The sequence below is a fragment of the Taeniopygia guttata genome, chromosome 2 (genome assembly GCF_048771995.1).
Source record: "Taeniopygia guttata chromosome 2, bTaeGut7.mat, whole genome shotgun sequence".
Lineage (NCBI taxonomy): Eukaryota > Metazoa > Chordata > Aves > Passeriformes > Estrildidae > Taeniopygia > Taeniopygia guttata.
Genome location: NC_133026.1, coordinates 105,648,504 through 105,668,588, shown reverse-complemented (window position 1 = coordinate 105,668,588; position 20,085 = coordinate 105,648,504). Strand labels below are relative to the sequence as shown.

At 39.5% G+C, this 20,085-nt stretch overlaps 1 protein-coding gene across 2 annotated transcripts in view; it reads right to left on the bottom strand.

Moving 5' to 3' along the window:
• Positions 1-20,085, bottom strand: part of LAMA3 (laminin subunit alpha 3) — a 107,422-nt gene that overhangs the window by 16,542 nt on the left and 70,795 nt on the right. For both annotated transcript variants that reach the window (XM_030266093.4, XM_072924575.1), the window contains exons 41-56: positions 19,441-19,554; positions 15,600-15,709; positions 13,493-13,573; positions 12,003-12,109; positions 9,296-9,346; positions 8,771-8,922; positions 8,117-8,227; positions 7,906-8,017; positions 7,154-7,321; positions 5,866-6,062; positions 4,982-5,098; positions 4,312-4,463; positions 2,877-3,018; positions 2,188-2,287; positions 1,694-1,810; positions 1,431-1,610 (exon numbers count right to left, since the gene is read on the bottom strand). In XM_030266093.4, coding sequence (XP_030121953.4) covers positions 1,431-1,610; positions 1,694-1,810; positions 2,188-2,287; positions 2,877-3,018; positions 4,312-4,463; positions 4,982-5,098; positions 5,866-6,062; positions 7,154-7,321; positions 7,906-8,017; positions 8,117-8,227; positions 8,771-8,922; positions 9,296-9,346; positions 12,003-12,109; positions 13,493-13,573; positions 15,600-15,709; positions 19,441-19,554 — 2,011 coding nt within the window. The remainder of the gene's footprint in view (positions 1-1,430; positions 1,611-1,693; positions 1,811-2,187; positions 2,288-2,876; positions 3,019-4,311; positions 4,464-4,981; positions 5,099-5,865; positions 6,063-7,153; positions 7,322-7,905; positions 8,018-8,116; positions 8,228-8,770; positions 8,923-9,295; positions 9,347-12,002; positions 12,110-13,492; positions 13,574-15,599; positions 15,710-19,440; positions 19,555-20,085) is intronic.

The following is a 20,085-nucleotide window of genomic DNA, read 5'->3' as shown; positions in this document are numbered from 1 at the left end:
GTCAGAGAGTGAATAATGGGGTAGGCAGACCGCTGGCCTGACTGAGTTGGACATGAATTATATTCTTGAGCCAAGATTGTTAATCAGCACAGATCAGCAATGAGTCTTACAGTATCTGGCCAGGTTTATTTCAGAGAAAAGAAAATATTATGAGAATTTCAACTTTTGCTATAATAGGAAACAATTTCTCATCTCCTGTGACTGCAAAAAGCCAAAACCAAAACAAAAAAAAACCACCCTGAAAGTATTTACAGACTTCAACCCAATGATGCAGAAGGCAAATAAAATGTAATCCAGACTTTTTGTTTTAATAAATATGACTTATAAACCAGTTTTGTAACTGTAGGGATGACTTACAACCCTGCAGTACCATGCAGGACTAGCTCTTGTATTTATATTATTTAAAATGTTTTCCTCTTACTTGACTTTATCAGATAAAGCTGCTGAAAAGATGTAAAATGAAGTTGCTTGGGAATGTGATTGACCCTTATTTTGTATTCAGCATTGGCTCTGTGCAATCCTTTCCACTTTATTTCAGGTAACAGACATGTAGCCTAAGGTAATTTTCTAGGGCCCTTCTCTAGCCAATGTAGTAGAAAATCACATAATCACAGAGCAACTGAGGTTGGAAGGAGCTTCTGGAGGTCACAGTGTCCAACCCCTGTGTTCAAGCAGGGCCAGCTGGGTCCAGTAGCCCAGAACTGTGTCTAGGCAGGCTTCTGAATAACCCCGAGGATGAGACTACACAACCTCTCTGGGCAACCTCTGCTAGTACTCAGTCACTCTCACAGTAAAATAACTGTTTTGTCATGTTCAGACAGAATCTCCTGTGTTTCAACCTTTTACCCCAGGCACACAATGCAGGCTCATCTTCAACTTCGTGCCCACCAAGACCCCTAGGTCCTTTTCTACCAAGATTTTTTCCAGCTTGGCCACCTGCTCAGCCTATACTGGTAAATGGGTCTATTTCTCCTCAGGTGCAGGACTTTTCCTTGTTGGACTCGATGAGGTTCCTGGCAGTTTATTTCCACAGCCTGTTGAGGTTTGTCTGGATGGCAGCATGACCCTCTGGTGTATCAGCCAGTGTTCCAGTTTAGGAGCACATCAGGAGCAGACATGCTGAGCCCACTCTACCCCATAATCCAGATTATTAATAAAGATGTTGAACAGGATCAGACCCAGTATTGACCCCTGAGGTCCCCCATTAGTCACTGGCCTCCAAATCTTTAGAGACCAGTCATGGCACTAGCTTTTAACACATACCACAGACTGGTCTGAGTGATTTTCTGCTGTTCCTGTCCCTTTCTGACCATAAAAGAAGTTCAAAGCCCTAGTTTAGGGTACGTGCCTAACTTTGAGTGATTAAAGCTTCTGCTGCAAACTGGCCGTGTTACAGTGATTTGGCAGGTCACACACAGCACCTGCAATACCTGAATTGTTTGCCTCCATCAGTGCTTTATTGAAGCTGTCACTCTGTGTGCTTCCATAGTTGCTCCTAATTCTTTCCACTTCTGCTTCAATTGGGACCAGTTCACCCAACACACTATTGGTGACAGCGTTGGCATTTTCTGCCATGCTCTGTGCACTGGTGATGATGCTGTCAATGTCACCTGAAACACACAGAAATGAACATGCAAATTCTTAAAGTAACAAATGACAGGGGCAGGCCAGAAGTGATCCCTATGTAACAAACCTCTGTTTATCCCGTTGAGATTATTTTGAGCAGTGACAAGATCAATTTTCAGTGCATTCGTCTTTCCATCAGTGACATCAAGTCTTTGCTTTAGGTCTTCAAGGTTAGGACCAATAGCTGCAAAACAATGAAAGCCCCATGAGCATTTTAAAGAAAAATATCAGTTTTCTGTTGATGGTGTTGCAGCACTTGTCTACACTTTTATACAGCTCACGTTGCCACTGAGCATTAAGTCCACTGCAAAACAAGTACAAGGCAAAGAATTTGCTGGACAGGAGGACTGCAAAGGTGTATAGCATAGCAGAAGCTAGAAATCTACTTTCTTGCCTTTTTGCCATGGGGAGTAACCATGACAAAAAGTCCCACTGTAATGGAATTTGCATTTTTTCATTGAACGATTGCTGAAGGGCTTTGCTGTGATGTGAAAATTTATGGTTCAAGGAAAATTTCTCATGCTGTGTCAATATTACTAGTACCACTTTCTTTCTTAGTACCTTGCAATGTCCTTTTGGTCTCCTGTGCTTGATCCATGAGTGCACTGCTCTCAGTTTTTAACCTTGCAGCTTTTCCTGATAGGTCTTCTCTCTTCACAGTCTGACAATAGAAGCATGGTACTGCAAGATCACTTGATAATTACATTAAAATTTAAAGAGTAAAAGAGAGAGTCCAATCTAATATAAAGAACCCCCAATTCTACTGAGATCTCATCTGAAGAACATAACCTTTAGCAACAACTACCCAGATTAATTCAAGCATACTACAGCCTTGGTCTTTAGCAATCTTAAGATGGATTTTAGGGCACTAGGAGGCAATTACTAGCAAACAGCTGTTGGATATTATACCTCTGCTGAAAAGCTTGTGGGTATTAGTAGTGCAGAGTAAAAGAAAATACCTGAAATCACCTGCAGTGATTGCCAGGCTTGCCTTGTAAGATCTCTTTATTTTTACACTGAAAGCAACAGTCAGTATTCATATGGGCAGTCTCATCAGAAAGACAGTAATTGGCCTGGTTTGTGCTGAGCCAAGACTAATTAATCAACATGCAGAACAGCAACTCATATAAAAGTTCACGGAAAAATAAAGCATGCCAAGACACACGGGTGTTTGATTTTGAGGCTTCTTCGATAGTTAAAACTCCAGTTGTAACAACTTTACCGTGATTTGGCCACTTACTGATACTTACTGATAAAGCTAAGTCAGCTGCTTTCCCAGCTTGGCTGGCGGCCTCCTCTGCTGCCTTAATGGCACCAATAATATTGTCATAGGCAGTAGAAGCTTCCACAGCACAGCCTACCAACTCGTCCCTCCTGGCACTGTTCTTTATTCTGTGGGAAACAGGATGAAAAATGCAGCCTTCTTCCATGGCTGTGAGATGGATTCCAAACAGACCTGAACTCAGTATTTTCTAAGTTAACGCCAATACAGAAAATGGTTTTCAATTAGATCTGTAACTTCATTCTACAAAAATATCAATATGGAGATAGACCAACATGGAAAGACTCTTCAGAAGACAGGATAAGTTCAGGCATATGGAAAAGCACAGCTGTGGGACTCCAAATGATTAAGACAGAGAAAATTCACCAAAGCATATGGTCAATAATAAGGCACCTCAATCACAGCCCTCCAAATACAATTCAGTTAAGAGGAATTCAGAGAACTGTAGATGTCAGACCATTGAGCAACTAGAAGACCTTTTGTGTTTTCCCCAAGAACCAGCAGAGTAGCTCTGGAATCAGAAACGGCAGACAAAATCTCTTCTACCCACTCCCTGTGAACTATACAGCTGTCCAGTACTATCTGCCTTGTATTTGCGAGAACAATACCTTCTTAATTAAAAAAAAATCACACTGAAAACTAACAAAAAAAGTAATGAAAATGTGGGGTTTTTATCCAAGAATTTTCCAGACATGTTAGGTATTTTGGAATTTAATTTTCTGACACTTTCTACTTGGTGAAACGACAAAATGCGAATGATTTGCACAGGGAAAAATAAATCAGGATTTCACCTTTTCATTTTGTTCTGATATATCACAGAAGGCCTCCAAACCACCTCTCATAATTCCAATGCAAAGTACAAATAATGGAGAGAGAATCACTTGATTCCTATCAAGTTTATAATATTTTTGCTTTTCTAGAAGATTTCTTGAAGGATGAGAAAACTGATGGAGGTCTTTTCCTCCACAGTGCTGAGCAGGCATGTCTGAAGACAGCCAAGAAATGCCATTCCAATTATTTGCCTCAATTCTTTGATACCATATAAGCATCCCTGAGTATGAGTACCTGAAATAACTCTACAAAAAATATGCTAAACATCTTCCCACTCTGTATATGAGGATTTTCTCTTGCTTGTAAGATGTTAATGAAGTGCTAGTACAGCAGTATAAAACAGTATTAGGTGGGTTCACACTTCTAGGGGGAAAAAATCAGGAAAAATGGAGGAAGATTTGTTTTATGATGAAAAGGAAAATTTCTGCACATCATGAAGAAGCAGAAAGAGACCAACTTAATTTCTCTCTAACTTTGCAAATGGTTATGAAAGCAAGTGAAATTACAGACCATTACAACCACTTTTTTTTGTTATGTACAAAAATTACTCATTTACAGGAATGGCAACATACTCTTCCAGTTGTTTTGCCAAATCTTGCAAAGATTTGGCATGTTCCTCGGCCCTCACCACCAGTGGTTCTTTGCTTGCTGATGAGAGATTTGCCACTTTTTCATTCATATCCTTCCTTGCTCCATCCAGCTGAGCAGCCAGGCTTTCGTATTCCTATGGTTTTAAAAAGATATAATTTTGTTTGTATTTGTACATGCTTCATTTTGTCCATGTATACTTCAGTGTTACACATACCTCGCACCTGAGGAGACTAAAAGGAAAAACATTCCCTTCCAACTTACTCTGCAGGTTACTGGAAACAACTGGTAGTCATTACATTATGCTTCCAGACCCATTACATAAAAGCTGAGTCAGAACAAAGACCCTTCTAGCCTAGTATCTCGCCCCTCTGATAGTGGCTAAAAGCAATTAACCAGAAAGAAATACAAGAGTAGAACAATTGATTCTGGTACTTCTCACAGATGTTCTCCCAGATTCTGATACCTGCAGCTCAGTGTCTTCCTCAGACACATCACAGCCCTCAACAAGCTTCTCTTTACAGAAACCTGTGCAGGCAGGCAGACTCTTTTTGCATCAAGGGTGGGCTGTGAGATCCTTTCTTTCTTGACTGGCTCAGATAAGCCTAATCTCCAAGAAGATATTAGGGTTTTTAACCTTCTCATAAACTTTACCTCTTTGCTCTCTTGCAATAATCCAAGTACACTCTTAGCTTGCGTCAGGGAAGACCGGGCTGAGCTCAGAATATTCAAGACACCACTCTGTTGCACATTTGTCTCCTCAATCCGTTTCTGAGGAAAAATGAGGGGTTAAACAACATGTGATTTAGTTAAGAAAAGGGGCAGGAAAAGCCCTATCTTGACACCAAAATTAAAAAAAAAAATAAAAGCAAAACAACAAACCCAAACCTAATCTAGCTGGCAGTAGAATTTACCAAGGGTACAATCACTTTTTTTTTTTTTTCTTAAATGACTGTGCTACATTTCAACAAGTGATACATTTCAACAAGACCACAGTAAGAGAATGTGTCCTGCAGCCACACTTATTCCTTGTGCTATTTTACCAGTTCTAAAATTCAAATACTGCTTAATAATAACAGCTGTTCCTTGTCCTGATGAGATCTCAGCAGCTGTTCTGTAGAACACAAATCCCAAATAATTTAACAGTATTGCACCCATTTTTGCTCCTGTCTTTCATGGCTGTTAAAGCTAAATACTTTGAAGAACTTACTATGAAAAGCGCATCAGCATCAGGAATTTGGTCTAGAAAAGGAAAGAAAAGCACTAGTGGCAGCTGGAAAGAAGTGCTGGGAAGAGACTCTCCTTCTCTGCTCTCGTCAGAGCTATGTCTTGGTCACACTGCTCTGCTCACACAAAGAGACCATAAGCGGCAGTACACCACATTTACACCTGTCCACATACCCATCAGAAGATGGAATGAGACCCTGAAGAAAGTCTAAAGAATTAGTGCTGCTTGGCTTCTTGAGGTCAAAAGCAGCAACCAAAACCACTTCTTACCTTCTGAGGTTTAATTTTTTTCTCCTGATCCCCAACATTACCTTAATGTCTTCTAACAGAACTGTATTGTCTTTGTTTAAGCCTTCAGCCTGCTTGATTTGAGCTGTTGCATCATTCAGAGCTTCACGAAGGTCAGTGATTTTGGATTCATATTCATTCAGTGCATCCCTCACAACCTTAATAAGCCCACGATTTTCTTGGTGGTACTTCTGTAGTTCATTCTTAATACGTGCCAGTACTGCAGTATCAGGACCAGAAAGAAAAGCTTTGTTCAGAGAAGAAGGGAGCCAGAACAAACTTCGCTAAAAAGGCCTTGACATTCAGGATTATAGCAATGCTAATTTCAGTGCTACTATAGCAAAGATAGCATTCAGCATCTCTCTGGATCAAATCTGTTCACTAGTTTGCTGCTGCAGACATAGAACACAGATGAACGTTCTCTTAATTAAATAAGGATGATGCTGATCTGAAAATATGAATTTTCTTTTTATATGGAAATAACATAATTTCATCAACAATTTCATCCACAATGTAGACATCTACAACTGTGCTAGTTATCAAAGCCTCTTTGGTAGTCAATGGAGAGATACGAGCATGTTTAATTTCAAAGAATATAGGAACACAAAAAATGTCAAATTAATCACACCCTTTAGCATGCCCATTTCACTGCTGTCAAAATAGGATACAGAAGAATCACTCAAAGGTAGGTATCAATGTTCAAGGTTGATGGAAATTAACTGTCAGTCATATGGGCTTTCACATTCCTCCACTATGCCTCTGCTTAGGGGACAACCCTGCAAATTTCTTATTGTGTCCATTTTCTGGAATCAAGTTTCTGAATGTCCCAGTCAAACACTTGCAGAGAACATGACAGGGAGTACAACTAGTGCAATTAGAACTCATGAATCTCCTCATCCTTGTATGACCTGGCCCTTGGACTACTCTAGCAGCTTCCGAAAATCTGTTGTTAAATTAAACATGCAATTCCTCAAAAATACCTCTATGTACCACTGCCTATCTCTTACAACACAGAAGAATTTAATATGTCTGTTAGGATTGGCTACATCTTTATTTTACTGAGATTGATCTAGTTACAAAAGAAGGATCTACTCAGTTTCTTCCCCAGCTCAACCCATTTTCTTCCATAACACACTAAAAATGTCTTTAAATCCCCTCCAGAACGACCACTTTCCTGTTGACTAATAACAGCTACATATCTCAGGGATACACTGCAAAGGCCGCTCCCTCTACTCCAACCCAATCAATAATTCTTCAGATTTATAAACTGATCTTTCTAGAAAGTCAGAAGCTGAGAGAGCAAGAACTTACACTGCTGAGCTTCCGTCCGCTCCTTCTCTGCCTCAGCTTGAAGTTGGCCAAAGCTGCGGCTCCTCATCTCCGCCATCATGCGCTGAGCTTCGGCCAGCTCTTCAGAGGCATCTCCCAGGGGCAGGTTGTTACCTTCTGCGTTTGTGCCAGCTACCTGTTCCAAGAGCACTGAAAAAAAAGCACTGTAAAAGTTAAAACACGGTGTGCTTAAGCCTATTCAAAATGCTCAAGTGACGGAGCCAACATCTTCTCTGAGATGGATCTGCTTCATTAATTAATTCAGGAATAGGCATGTCTTATTTTTTCCTTAATGAAACAGATCCATTTTCCATTAATTCTATTAAGATTAAAAGTATCCCATGATACACAATCAGAGAGAGCAAGATGGCCTTGACCTTGAAATTTGTCCCAAATCATTAAGTTCACTGCAAAAATTTTAAGCTTCTGACTTTAAAGAGCCCAGGACAACAACCCAGAACAAAGTTAAATTTGAGTCAGGATAGTCAAATTTGTTGCTTGAAATGTCTCTGTAGTGAAGCTTCTCTGTCCCTTTTCACTTCACAGGGAAGATAGGATCCTAAATTAACATTATATATTAGATTTCTAATAGGAAGAGTGAATACTACAGCTGTGACTAAATTCTGATTTACAAAGTTGTTTTCTAAGAAAACCTCCTATGTGTAATTAAGAATATTGTAAGTAAGCTGAAAAGATGATATAAAACAAAACATGAGTTAGAAATTACTTTTTACCTCGTATATTGTTGACCACTATTTGTATTTGTGAAACTAAATCCTTTCCTTTTTGATGAGTTTGGCCAAAATTGTTAAATAATCTCTCAGCTTCTTTGTAGTTCATTTCAGCCTAGCAAGGAAAAAAAACTATTAGAGTAAAACTATCTGGACACAGCATGCTAATACATAGTCAGGAGATATATACTTTTAAATTGATTTGGTAAGTCACCTTTTCCTGGAGAGCATCAACATCACGATTTAGTTTAATGAATTCTGTCTCCAACTCATCTACCTTTGAACCTTGATTGTGGACAACAGAGCGGTAATTGTTCAATAAGACCTGAAAAAGAAAGGAAGAATTTAGTCAAATAAATCACCCACTGCACAGCAGACAAAAAGCAAAAATTTCACTGGATTAAATCTTTACCCAAGGTAAATAAAAGCAGAATTATTGATATGAAAACTGAACAATTCCTTCCCAAAACCTGGGGTTTTTATCTGTGAGTACAGCAACTGCTATTCCAATGAAATAACACTTTTTTTAGAATGAATTTTGGTAATAGCAAGTGGAATGTTAGGGGTTTTCAGTAAGGCAGAAACATGAAATGCTTGAAGAGGACATAGCTAGAGGGACACCTCAGAGGTATAACTTCCAAGGTGAGCAGGCCTCAGAAAAAGCAGAGATACTGATTCTGTTTCACAACATGACATGGAAACCACAGCTACCTTCTAACAGGTGAAACCCAGTGCCACCAGCATCTGGTATTTGGAATCCAGGGTTGGTGTATGTCTTCTTGCAAGTGACAAAATTATGGCAAAGGTTCCTGGGTTCATTGCCTATCCACTTAATCCAAAATCTACTTTTCTCTTTCTGTTTGCCTACCTTTAAGTCCTTGATGCGTGTTTCCAGGTCTCTCATCTGCTCCAGAGTGTGGGAACTTGCATGGACATTTTGCAGCTGAGACTTGATGAGCTGAAGCTCGTCACCTATTGTGCTCAAATCCTTCAGCAGTGTAATCACACAGCTGTCACAGGCTGGAGGGAGCGGTGGAAATCAATACATATCATTGATATTTAACACAGAGAACATTTCACTGAACATTAGTAATGGTGGAAAAGCTTTCAATCTTGTCACCTGGTGCTGCCAGAAGAACAAAGGCAACAACAAACCCTGCAGCATCAAGGAAAGCAACTTAAGGCCGAAGTAAGGAGGAGGTTCCATTTACACTTGTCTAGACGAACACCTCTTTAATAATTTTTCCAAGTCTATGGTTGAATGTTTGCTTTTAAAACATTCATGACAGGATATCTCAGTCCTTTTTAAACTACGTCACCCTTAAGAGAGTCAGCAGTATGTATTCAGAGCCAGCTGAAAGTAATCAAAGTGCAGTTCTATTTTATCACTTACAGTCACAATCTTCATTGGGATCCACATCTTTTGGTTCATTATTGAAACATTCTGAAATCACAAGAATGTCATTAGTAACCAAAGTCTTCTTATGGAAATACTACTGCATTTTCCCCCCTCACTTTTCATGTTCGGCAGCCATTAAAACATGATGCTGCCCCTTCATAAATCCATACCCATTGTGAATGAGCTGAAATGCTTAGATGACTTGAGCATGCTCAGAACATTCAACTCCCATTAATGTCTTGATGAAAGCAACACCTTTTCCATCCCTCAAAGGAATCCTACTGTAATCCTACAATACATGCTACTTGGATAGGAGCAGGAGACCCTCTTACACCAAGTATGCCAAATGTATTGCTAGAATTTGTCTAGAATAATACCACCAGGACTGGAGACATGATGATATTGTTAAAGCACTTTACCCAGGACATAGGTTCAAACCCTTTATTTACTTCAGTATCCAGGTTCAAACCACAGGTTCTGATTCCCCAAAGAATGTCTTACCCACAAGGAACTGAGAAATATTTATGGCCTTCCTTCATGCCCATCACAGCTTGGAAGATTAAGGTATTAATCAAACTTGAGAGAAATCCACAGTGTGTGTGCATGGATGGAAGCACTGTACGTAAGACAAGGCAAGCAGCTTGGACCACAGATACAGGTCATATATCACAAAGATTGTCCTCAGACTTTCCAACAAGCCTGCAGAGGTGACTTCCTGTCCAATGCACTCTTCTGTTTGGTTTTTCCAAACCCTGTTATAAGAAGCTTAACAGTCTCTAGGTGCATGTAACATCTTGGGATACTAACTTCTAGGATGCAGGAGAAGAACTGGCTCCTAAAAATGCAACAGGAATCTCCCCATCTTGATGCCCAAGTTCCTTTTACAGGCTTGGTCTCACTACCAAGCTCTCATCTCCTCTTGAAAATTAAAAGGGCCATGCATCTTGGTCAAAGATTGAACCTGATGGTCTTGAAAGTATTTTCCAACCTTAGTGAGTCTATGACTTTTACTCTAAGGGAAAAGGATGCACTCAGTATAGGCTGCCACTGTCAAGAGTCATCAACAGCTTGCAACTTGTGAGAGGACACAGCTATAAAATTTGACCTGAACTTTACCAGCAGCATGAAACAGCCTGAAACAAACTGTCTAGCTGTGCCATTTCCTTTGGCACTTACACATTAAGTCATTGAGAAGTTAAATGGGATTGGTAGTGATTGCTGCTGCCCAAAGGAGACAAATCACAAAGGATATATTTTTAAGAGAATGAAGGAAATTCCTCTGAAATGCAAACATCTGTGCAGTTCTGCTGTTGTGTAGTTCAGCTAACAGCAGGCACATTTCAGCTGTCACCATGAAGTACCAATTAAATAAAACTATTATTACAGCTTGTGCACCAACAACATCAGCCAAGAAATGGTAATGTGCTGGCCAAGCACCGAACATCACACAAAAGGAACCTGCTAGAACATGATCACAGATGGACTTATTCCTAATGCAGAGAAAGAGACAGCTGATCAGGAGGTGTAGTTGGAGGAAAACAAACTGGCTTGTTGAATATTGCCCTACAGATTAGTTTGTCCTAGCAAACTGTTGCTTCAAAAGAGAAAAGAATGATAAAACATCAAATACAGCTTGGATGTGTTCCATACAAGGTATAATAGAGATGTATTACTTTAATGATGAAATATGAAATGAGAACAAGCTATTGAAAAATTTCACCAGCTGCCAACAGCAGTTCACATCACCTGCTGTTTTTCTGATTTCTGTGGCCAAGGAAAGACAGTGGGTTCCTTGCAGTTACTAGATTAGACTGCAGGATGAACATCAGTGCAGAGAAATGAAGAGGATAGAAATATTTGGAGTTATTAGTTGGAAACTTCTCTAGCATATGAGGAAGACAATCTGTTTACAGGGAAGGAAAAGTGAAATGTCATTGGTGAATGAAAATATGGGAGAATCAAGGACAATTCAGGAGCAGTGGCCTCTGTGTTTCTGAATATTAAGGAGTATCCCAAGGGACTGAGGTGAATTGAGGTAAAGACACTCTGAGGAATGTAAGATCAGGTCCTTTACTTCAGAATTCTAATAGATAAGGCAAATATATGCCCATGGCATTATGTAAGAGCTTACTAGTAGTGAGGTACATGTGTGACTGATTCTGGGAAATCATGGATGTTTTAGCTAGAAGAGCAGAGCAGCAGGATTTATAAAAGAGCCTCCTGAGTCAGGTTCTAACTTCCACTGCAAATGCAGACATCTTGGATACCTAAGACAGCAGTGCCTGAGGCAGACTGAAGATTTCATTAAACTGTGCCAAATACATTTTGAAAAGGCATTTTGAGGATGCTCAGTTTCCAACACAGACTGGTGGGATATGATTGAACCCTGTCAGCAAAGGAACCATGATATATTTAAAAACACAGTCATGAAACCAAAATAAAGTCAGCAGTATTTATGAAGGAAAATAGAGGACAAAACTGTTTAGAAGGGTAAACCTGATGACTCAGGGACAGCCCTTCTATTATTGTGGTGTTCTGTTTTAGGAAATCTTACATTTTGTAAAAAAAATCTACATTTCTTGTAAGTCTAGATATTTCTTTCAGTTCAGCTTATCCAAGTATTTTCCTTCTTTGCTTCCCAAAGATAAAACAATGCTCTCTTCCATTCAGAACAATGCTCCATGCACAGGCCCTCACGTACCTCCAGTCAGGTGGTCACAGCTAGCCAGCTGTCCATTATTATTACAGTTACATTTCTGACAGAAGCCTCCATATTTCTGTGGATTTCCAAAATATCCAGGAGCACAGCTAGATAAAGAGATACAAGTATTTCTTATTAAATTATTAAATAGTTGAAGCTAATTTTGTGAAATATACTTTCCCTTGAGATAAAAACCCAGTTATTCGCCTGAAGAAACTTTCAAGAACTTTTGATTTCATGTCTTGACTTAGACAGAAAGAATATATTTTTGGTTTACAGTATCCTCTGCACTATGCTAAAAATATCTTTGTGAGTGCTGAAGAATTTTTTTCTAAAAATAAAAGAACTCCCACAGTGCTCTTGCAGGAATAATTCGCTTAGTCTGACAAGAATTTGACAAGGCTTAACCAAGCAAACCATACTATTCTGGCCTGTGATCCCACCAGAAAACACATACTGAGGGGGATCACACTGCAAGCACAGCTGAGATTTCAAACAGCAGCAGCACTGAATGACATCATCACCCTTCTGCTTCATGACACCCCCTCTTGCCTCCTGCCAGCAAAGCAGTCTGTGTGACTGATCTCTGTACATTTTAAAGGTAAAATGTATTGTTCAGACTGGATACCTAACATTCCTAGAAGTCACTCTGTGGTAAAACTTATAGGGGTGATAATGCAGGATCAAAGGGCCATGATGAGCAGCTGAGGTACAGCTGTACCTGGAAGAGAAAATACCTACAACCCACAGATTAGACAGGGTCAAAGGCACCAGTCTTGGAGGACAAAACCATGTCCTACTGCAGGTCCCATCTTCAGATGTGACATCATGACTTATTAGCTTCAAATTTCTGAACCAGACAACACCACTCCATTACACTTCAGTTCTCTCTGGATTTGAAACTCAGTGAAATTGGTTCCTCTGCCTGCCTGAAACTGCCGTGCTGTTCCTCTACTGCTTTGCCAGACTGCTGCAATGTTCCAGCAAAAGAGATGACTTCAACCTATTGAGTGTAAGCTCCAACTGTGGAGCACATCAGAATGATTTGGGATGAAGGGTAGGATGCTAAATGTTACATGTTGCTGTTGGACAAGACCATTGAGGCACAACCATATATACTGGAGGAAAGGGGAAAATGTTTTTAACTTGAAAAAGGGTGAAATAAGAGGGAGTCATTATTACCAGAGTGCAGGATGAGGCAAGGCATAGGGCACTTCAGCAAAGAGGCAGACACCTCTTTTCAGTAAAAATGGTGCAGTCAGTCTGTGGAGAATTGCTAACATTTCCCCAGGGAGCATTAGGTTGGTGACTGGAATTACACCACAGCACCATTCTTTAGCCGTTGTTCATGTAAATAGCTACTCTTTATTGGACATGCATACTGTGCATAGGTGCATGGCCATTTATCCACATGTGTCTGTCCCAGTACAGGCATCCCTCCTTTTATTGTGTCTCCCAAAACTCTTGGTTTTGAGAAACAGGCTACTCACCGTTCACAACGAGCTCCAGTGTAGCCTTCTTTGCAGAGACACTGGATTTCTTCACCATTTGCCACACAGCCAGCTGCAAATCTTTGAGAAGAAGCAAAAATATTTTTGTGAGCATGTGATCAAATAGGTTTTACACTCTAGAGATTCAGTTTAATGACTTTAAGATTGAAAAGATTTTACACCACCAAATTACTTCTCAGCTAATTTAATTGCCTCTAGATAATTTACTGTGACTAATTCTTTGAAGTTTCATATTTTTTTGTGCAATTTCCATAGACTCAAAAAATTGTCATTTCTTGGCCCTGACGACTGAGTATAATAGTGCACTACCCAAATGTATTCCTAAAATAAACCTTAATAGTGATGTCATAAAAAAAGTCTGGGTAGCTATTTTATCTTAGTAGGCAAGAATCAATAGCTTGTGCTAGACAACATTTCCTCATGTTTGTATGTTTCCTTTCCTTTCCTTTCCTTTCCTTTCCTTTCCTTTCCTTTCCTTTCCTTTCCTTTCCTTTCCTTTCCTTTCCTTTCCTTTCCTTTCCTTTCCTTTCCTTTCCTTTCCTTTCCTTTCCTTTCCTTTCCTTTCCTTTCCTTTCCTTTCCTTTCCTTTCCTTTCCTTTCCTTTCCTTTCCTTTCCTTTCCTTTCCTTTCCTTTCCTTTCCTTTCCTTTCCTTTCCTTTCCTTTCCTTTCCTTTCCTTTCCTTTCCTTTCCTTTCCAACATTAAAGGATAGTTTTATGTAGCAAATGTTTAGGGGTTTTTTAACCAAGGCAAAGTAGAGTTGTGCACAATTTTTGGGATCCCAAGAATCTGGTTAACACAATGAACTTTTTTCTCTGTTCTTTCAAGGAGATTTGTCTAGATTCAAAGTTCAATGTTTGTGAAGGAGAAGGCTGGAGGGCCATGTTTGCTATTTTTATTTTTTAATCTATGAACAGTTGGATAAAGCAAGTCTGTGTATCTTAGTGCAGACCTCTGTGTAGACAGAGGTCTGCACTAAGAATTACTGGAATCTGACTGGATGGAAAATTGTCAACTCCAGTAATGCCAGGTGGGGTGCCTTTCCTATGTCAAGAATGATATTCACAACCCTAATCTGCAGTTATGAAACTGCAAAGGTTTATGGTGTCCCTAGATAATTCAGAACTCTGAAAGCAAAGGATGAATAAAAACATGTTCAGTCAGCCTCAGGCAAGCACCTGCAGAAGAGGCTGTCAAAACCAGATCTTGTCAGTGAGTTCTCTGATAAATGACAAACCTGTCTATTGTCTGATGGTGTAAATCTCTTACTTAAGGTTAGGTGGTGTGTGCTAATGCACCTGGCAAATACCATGTGGTGTCTTTAGCAATGTATAGGTTAGGGTTTGTTTGGTTTTTTTTAAATTTGATTTTATTTACCATGGTTTAGAAGTGACCAGTGATGACAATCTGGCTAAACATACAATGCATTTAAAATGCAATTAACTGCCCAGTTTAAAAAGGCTGGCAACCTTATTAGATACAAGTAAGTTTCATTTTTTCACTTTTCATCTCAGTATGTTTGCACTTCAAACAGAACTTTGACAGGAAAAGCAATCATACTCTTTTAGAGTTCTAGATATGTGCTTAAGACCTTAAGTGTTTTTATATTATTTTTGCATCCTAACAATTTTTCTGAATTCCTATAAAAGGCTTGTTTCACTGTTTTCTCTTATCTTCTAGCCCGAGTAATGGTGCTAAACATCTTTCATTCCAGTAAAAAAAGAAGGATTCTGGATAAGCCCAGTAAGGGAAAAGACCTCAATGTATATTTCTCATTATAAAGAAAGTAATGGTGGTTTTGAAAAAAAGCCCACTTCTACTGTCTGGGGCTCCCCAAGGCTATGAGCAGTGTGCCTCTGAAGTTCAGGGTCTGAATGAGAATTAGAATACTCAGCTTATTAAAAAAGGCAATCCTGTGAGACAGACCACCAAGCTCTCAATATGAGAACAGAGAAGAAGACCATTATATTCCTATGGTAGTGGAGTTTGGGCTTTGGGATTTTTTTTCTCTCTCCCTCTTCTTTTTTTCTCCTCTCTTTTTCTTCTTCCCTCCCCTGCTTAACTCTGCTTACAAGCTTTTACTGTACCTGTTTGTATATGGGCAAGGGCATTCCCGGCAGGAACCCTGCGTGGCATCTCCAAAATAACCATCTTTACAGTGCTCACATTTCTCCCCAGCAGTATTATACTGGCAGTCCTTGGAAAGGAAGTAAGCAAGACATTTAGCAGTACTTTAACACTCAATAGAACTTTACTATTATTTTAAAAAATACAGTCTATGTGCTCAGAGAATATGTTCTTTTTCTTCCACATAATCAAGCATTTATTGCCAAACTGCCTCCACAACCAGGACAGAACAGTTTAAGTCCACTTTCTAACTGTACAAAGCACAATTTACTCCCTCTTGTGGAAAAGCAACAGATAAAAAAGTCGAATTTAAAAGTTGAAATTAAACATAAAAATAAGTTGATATTAAACATAATTTTAAAGAAACTCAACCAGATGCATAGTTAGTAAAGGAGCATTCCATTAATGCTCTCTCTCTGTCTTCATATTACAATTGAAAGTCTCTACATTTATATAAATCTTTAAATTTTGCATCTTAACACTACTTAGAAGGCAGATACCATCTAAAAGTATGTAATCAATTGAGTTCAAGTACATTCCAAAATCTCATTAAATAAATACAAAAATTGTTTCTCTTAGTAGATTCAGACCAGAATTGAATTTCATGTAGTTTCTCCAGTGTATGTGTTACTTGTATTTGTTTGTAGTAACTGGAATAAATAATAGAAAGCAAAAGCTAAGAATACAATTGAAACTGATGCAGCTGATCCCCTTTTCCCATGATAAAATTGTTGGGAATCGTATCTTGGTTTAGAAACATTTTTAATTCTAGTGCTGTCTAATTGTCATACATTTATATTTTATGGGTACAGAATAAGGAAGCTGTCTTTGCATTACCTAAAGAGTCACTAATTTAAAATAGATGTTGTTCAAATACATAAGCAGCATAAAAAACATAAGCAGCCATAAGAAAATGAATGACTAACAGTCAAGAGGCATTCACACTCTGAAGTTCTACAACTGTTTGTCTTCTGTGCAACAGACTGATCAAATGTCCCACAGAACTGAAGACTTGCTAACAGAGCAAAAGATGGAAAAAAGAAAGCAGGACATCAGCTGGAAGCAGTCACTGAGCAAACTGTGCTTCCATTTCAGGGACCTCAGTGGCTCAGGGCTATGTTTGAAGACCCTACTACCATGACTGGCAGAAGAGGGGCATTTTTCCCTACAGATGGGAAATAGCTGTGTCTCTCCCATCTCCTCTAAAACTCCATTCTCCTTCACATTTCTTCACACCAGATTCCCTCAACCATGAACTCTTCCCTCAGGTGGTAACCCCTAATTTGTTTTCATTTTGGTTAAAGAATTATATCTGTGTCTCATTGATAAAAAGTTCTGGTTCTGGTTCTGGGAAAGAACAGGAGAAGCTCCAATTCCCATATGAGCCATTTGACACGAAGTTAAACACCAAGTATCACAAAGGCACTATATTTGCAAAATAAATAATTTTAAAATGTGGCCTCTATAAAAGCTGGTTCATATGCTCCTGCAAAAGCCTAATGGAAAATTCAGACCGTTTCTGAAAAATTTCTGTCAATTTTCATAATCCTGAATAATAAATTCAACTGCAGAAAGAGCATAAGAGATCTATTTAAAATATGTGTGCTGGTTTCATCTTAGAGCAACCTCCTCCCAGAAGTTTATCTCCTGGCTTTTTGTTTTTCTCACTCTGTCTATAGAAACTGAAGCAATTTTGTAATTGCAAAGAAAATTTCAGCTATTTCACATATAAGCCACCCTGAATGTGCCATGCTGCTCCTCTAGCTACATGACATATAAAAGTTGGAGCTCCCTAGGCACAGTGCAATGAAGCCAGAGCAGCAACTCACTCATGAGTCTTCCTTCAAGTTTTGCAGGGTCAGAGATACCCCTGAGTTACAGACCTCCAAACCATCAAGTATTGCAAACACTAAAGGAAAATTTCCATCTAACTCCATATGCACCCATATGGTACCAGGCAGTCAGAGCAGCGTGTCAGGGCCACAGCAGAGCCACTGAGGTCATGTCAAACACGTGGGGCTCCGTGACATGAAGCAACACGCCATGGGATAAGCAAGTCTCGGCACCATGCTGCTGCTGAGGGAATGTGCCTTCCAGGAGGAAGGGCAGGGACCACAAGGACACAAAGCCTGATTAATGGCAAAGAAATGCTTTTTCCCTTCACATGAGAACCAAGGTCTTCATTCTTCTCCACCTCCCCCTGCCCTCCATTGTTCCCCTCTTCCAGCAGCACTTCTCTCCTTCCAGCAGCATGTAGAAGCGGGAGAGCGACTGCCTGAGCCAGGGAGGGCTCTGCTGCTGCACAGGGGAAGGAGCCAGCCTGGGCTTAGCCTTTCTCACAAAGCTGTGTCTGGAGGCTGTCACTGGAAGGACACTGACAAATGCAGATACTCAGGTCTGGGGCTCCAGGTGAGCAGCAGGAAGCCAAGTGAACAAGCTTTGCACTTTGGATGTGGAACTTGATGGCTCCACAGTGGGAAGCCTCCTTGTCTTCTCTGCACCATGCGGGGTTTTTGTCCCATGGCTCCTCTACAGAGAGCCAAACTTGCTCTTGGTTGGGTGGAAGTTCATGATGGAAATAAAGGCCCTCAGGGCTTTCATTTTTCACCACATTATTCTGGATGATTTCGCCTGCCCGGGACCAAGGGCGCATTTAGCTCTACCTACATGAAAGTTAATCCAGCTGTGAGAAGGACAGGATAAAGAAAAACCCAGATCACATACTTCATGAGGTGAAAGTAAAATTTGCCTTCATAATTCTAATCTGAAGTGAAACTTCTTGATCTTTCTTGCTGTGCCGCAGCACTTTCCTGTCACAGCCTGCCCTGCCCCTCCAAAGCAGCAGCCTGTAAGTCATCTCCCAGAATGTGCTGAATTGGTTTATAGTTTCCATTAAAGCAACATGGTGGGTTGAAACAAAGTCAGGGAGAATGACATAACACACAGGAATGCACCGCAGGCAGAATGGATGCACTGTGAAGAAGGAAGAAGTAACAGAAAAGACAGGCCATGAAAGATGTTGGCAATGTGCTCGTTTGCACAGTAAATGAAAAATTAGTAAAAGCCTTTGAAGGGGAAATTTTTCAGGACAAACTATTCAGAGAAGCATCATGGATATACACTGGAGAAGCATAGTCAGCCAAGTGTCACACTTCCATTGCTGAGGGCTTATCCAGTCCCATGGGGCTGCTCTGAGTTTAATACAGAGTGCCAGGGAGCAAAATCTACCCCATCATACCTTCTGTAACAGCTGAAATCTTCTAGTTAATCAAACTTCTATTACTTTCAGTTAATCTTATTAAATTCAATATTTTTTAACCCATCTAGCTGTAGACTATGATTAGTGGAGATGCACTGAAACTGATTAAACAAGATTCTGCAAAGCCCTATGCTATACATGAACGTGCTGCCATTGTTATAAAAACGTATCCAAGTACATTTTTATAAAGCTCAAACTGCACATGCCAGGATAAGACCCAGGTTTGTTATAAATAACTACAAATGTTTCCTTATGTACAAGTTTGGTGACTTTTTTGTAACCAGGTGCTAACAAAAATTACAGGGAAAGAAAGAAATGAAGACAAGAACACAAATTATTCCAATCAACCATAGTTACATTAAATGTACATTTAAGTGTAAACATCTTATGCAAACTAACAATATAAAATTTAGAGAATGAGACATGCAAGGATTACTATTAGTTGCTTGGAATTTACCAATACTGTATGGTCCATAATGCAGTAAGATAAATGGTTTTTTTTCTTCTTCTCACTAATTTACTGAATGTTACTAATTACTTACAATACATTTTCCAGTACCATCTTGACATCTATTTGAATTTCCATTGCAATTGCAGGGCACACAGCGTCCAGCAAATATTCCTTTGTTCTCATGATAAAATCCAATGCTGCACTCCTGGACATGAAGAAGAAAGAAAAAAGATTGGTGAGCATTGGTAGAAAGTTTTATACGTTACAGGACGTGTATTTTGAAAATGTTTTCCATTTCCAAGGAGCAGTGAAGGTATGAATTTCCTTTCAAGTTCTCCTAAGCTCATAATGTTGTTTAAATTTTTTAATGCAGTAAATGGCAATTAATGGAGATGAAGAACTTTCATCTGAACCCTCTGCTTTAGACACTTTGGCAGCGATGATTTAATAATTTTGACTCTAACCTTAGAAAAAAACACATTTCCTGTGGCTACGTACAAAGGTGTAGAATATGATTTCTAAACCACAGAAAAATATTTGAGTACAAGAACATTGTAGTGTGAACTAAAGAAGAGCACCTGGAAATCTCGCATACTAATTAGTGGTTGTATCTTGATAATAATTTCACTAGAGTGTATTCCTTGGAAACAATTCTGGATACCTTTTACATATATTCATCACGACTTCCACACTTTAGTCTACCAAGAGCTAAAGCCACACCTAGACATAGCTAGGT